Source organism: Lactuca virosa, chromosome 3 (genome assembly GCF_052849685.1).
Source record: "Lactuca virosa cultivar CGN04683 chromosome 3, Lactuca_virosa_CGN04683_v6, whole genome shotgun sequence".
Classification (NCBI taxonomy): Eukaryota; Viridiplantae; Streptophyta; class Magnoliopsida; order Asterales; family Asteraceae; genus Lactuca; species Lactuca virosa.
The window spans coordinates 443,188,815-443,190,862 of NC_136428.1; the positions used below are offsets into that span (position 1 = coordinate 443,188,815).

General features: G+C 39.8%; 1 protein-coding gene across 1 annotated transcript; it reads right to left on the reverse strand.

Moving 5' to 3' along the window:
* Positions 1 to 875: 875 nt before the first annotated feature.
* On the reverse strand, positions 876 to 1,493 carry LOC145165100 (uncharacterized). Its single transcript, XM_079083729.1, has one exon. The coding sequence runs from the start codon at positions 1,491 to 1,493 to the stop codon at positions 876 to 878; it is 618 nt and encodes a 205-aa protein (XP_078939855.1).
* Positions 1,494 to 2,048: the final 555 nt, after the last annotated feature.

Here is a 2,048-nt window from a genome sequence, read left to right on the forward strand (position 1 = left end):
ATATTAATAATATAATTTAATTAGTTTGATCAAGAATTAATTTAGAATTAATTAAGTGATCAAAAGATAACTAATTAAATATATGGGTAGATTATGTAAATCTTCCATATCTTATATAGTGGGCTAAGAGGCTCCATGGATTATCAAGTTGGGTTCCACCCATAGGATGCTCCATGGATGCTCCATGGGAGTTACAAACCCATGGGTCATGGAAATGAAGAGTCATGACACATTAGGGTTTACATGGTGTAACCCTAGATGTGTCAACAATATATAAGAAACCCATTCTCCACCAAAATCGGCTACACATAAGAAACAAGAGGGCTAGGCCGATTTTAGAAGTGTGTATTCTCTCTAAAGTCATTCCAAAAGCATTTGGTGTTGTGTGAAGCATTTGAGGCATCACACTTGGGGTGCTAGGCTCACAAGGTTTCAAGGATCATAAGCAACAACAAGGTAAGTTATTCTATCTTTCATGCAAGTTAAAATTTGTTCCCCATGTATGCTAGATAGGAATATAACCTTGGAATTCAACTTTGCATGATAATTAGACAAACATAGATCCAAGGTTATTAGGGTTGCATGTACACTTAGGAAGTGTTAGAATGCTCAAAACCCATCAACTCCACCCATGCAAAGCGTTCAATCGTCAATGTCTTATCCACAAGCTGCATCTTCCTCGAAAGCATCTGCTCTAGCTCCTGCACCCAAAGAAAGTGATGAAAACATGGCTTTAGCTACTGGTCTTGTCAACTGCTACAACGCCTTCGTGGCTGGCGAGCTGCCTCCTCAACGATCCGTTGCTGACTTGGATCAAATACATCCAGAGGATGTTGAGGAGATGGATATTACATGGCAGATCGCTATGGCCGTGTTCAGAGCAAAGCAATTCTCCAAGAAGACAGGCAAATACAATTGATACCAATTGTAGAGTCCCATGACTTTGGCAATAAGTTTAGCAGCTTCTTGTTGATTTCAGACCTGGTGACCAAGCTACCTGCAGAACTCATCTCGGTTGTAAGAGTGATGAACCTCTGCAATTGAGCCTCTAGGGATTCTCCCAGAACATGATTAAACATGTTGAACTTTTGCCCGAGCATATCCTGGCGACTTTGCTTCATGTCCTCGTTTCCTTCATAAACCTCGACCAGTGCCTCCCATTGAGCTTTCGCAGAAGTATATTCTCGGAAACCCTGGGCAATATCTAGTGATAGAGCTATAGTGAGTATGGCAAGTGCTTTCTCTTGCTGTTCAATTTTATCAAATTCTTCATCAGTGTACTCTTCAAATTCTTTGTCAACAATTGTTCCATTTTCGAGTGTTGTGGTGATTCTGATAGGTCCTTTCAAGATACATCTCCACATCTTGAAATCTTTCATTTTGATATACTTTTCCATGTGATATTTCCATTCTGGGAAACCCTCAGCAGATAGCAAGCGTGGGATGCACGTAGTTGTGCCCAAAACGGAATCAAGTTCTTGGTGAGAGTCCATTGTTTTTTTGTTTTTTTTAAGTTGAATTAAAAAACAAAATAAAACAGGAAAGTTACAAAATAGAAATTATTCAATGACCAAAGGGGTTTACGTCCGTATAGTGTTCACGGCTGTACACTCTTCACGGCCGTACACAAGGCAGTTTACGGCCGTACACTTGAAGATGAACGTTTCACGGTCAGAGGATGGAACACGGTCCAACAACAGTTTACGGTCAAAGAAATTGAATGCTTCACGGTCACGAGATGAACACGGTCAAATGGGATGAATAGTTCACAGTCGTATTCCTAGTTTACGGCCGTAAAAGCTTCAACAGTATAAACCGTAAAGACCAAAAACAACAGTTTTTCAAGCAGATTCTGATCCTTTAGCCTTGAATACTCGAACAAATGCAGATATCCAGTAACCAAATACAAATCAACCACGAAAATGAAGAAAAACTTGAGACGTAAACACCAAAAATGAGTTTGACACCGGATTTGGCTCTGATACCAATTGTAGAGTTCCAGATCCACAGATCCAAACAAGTAATCAATCAAACAAATAAGAATGGAG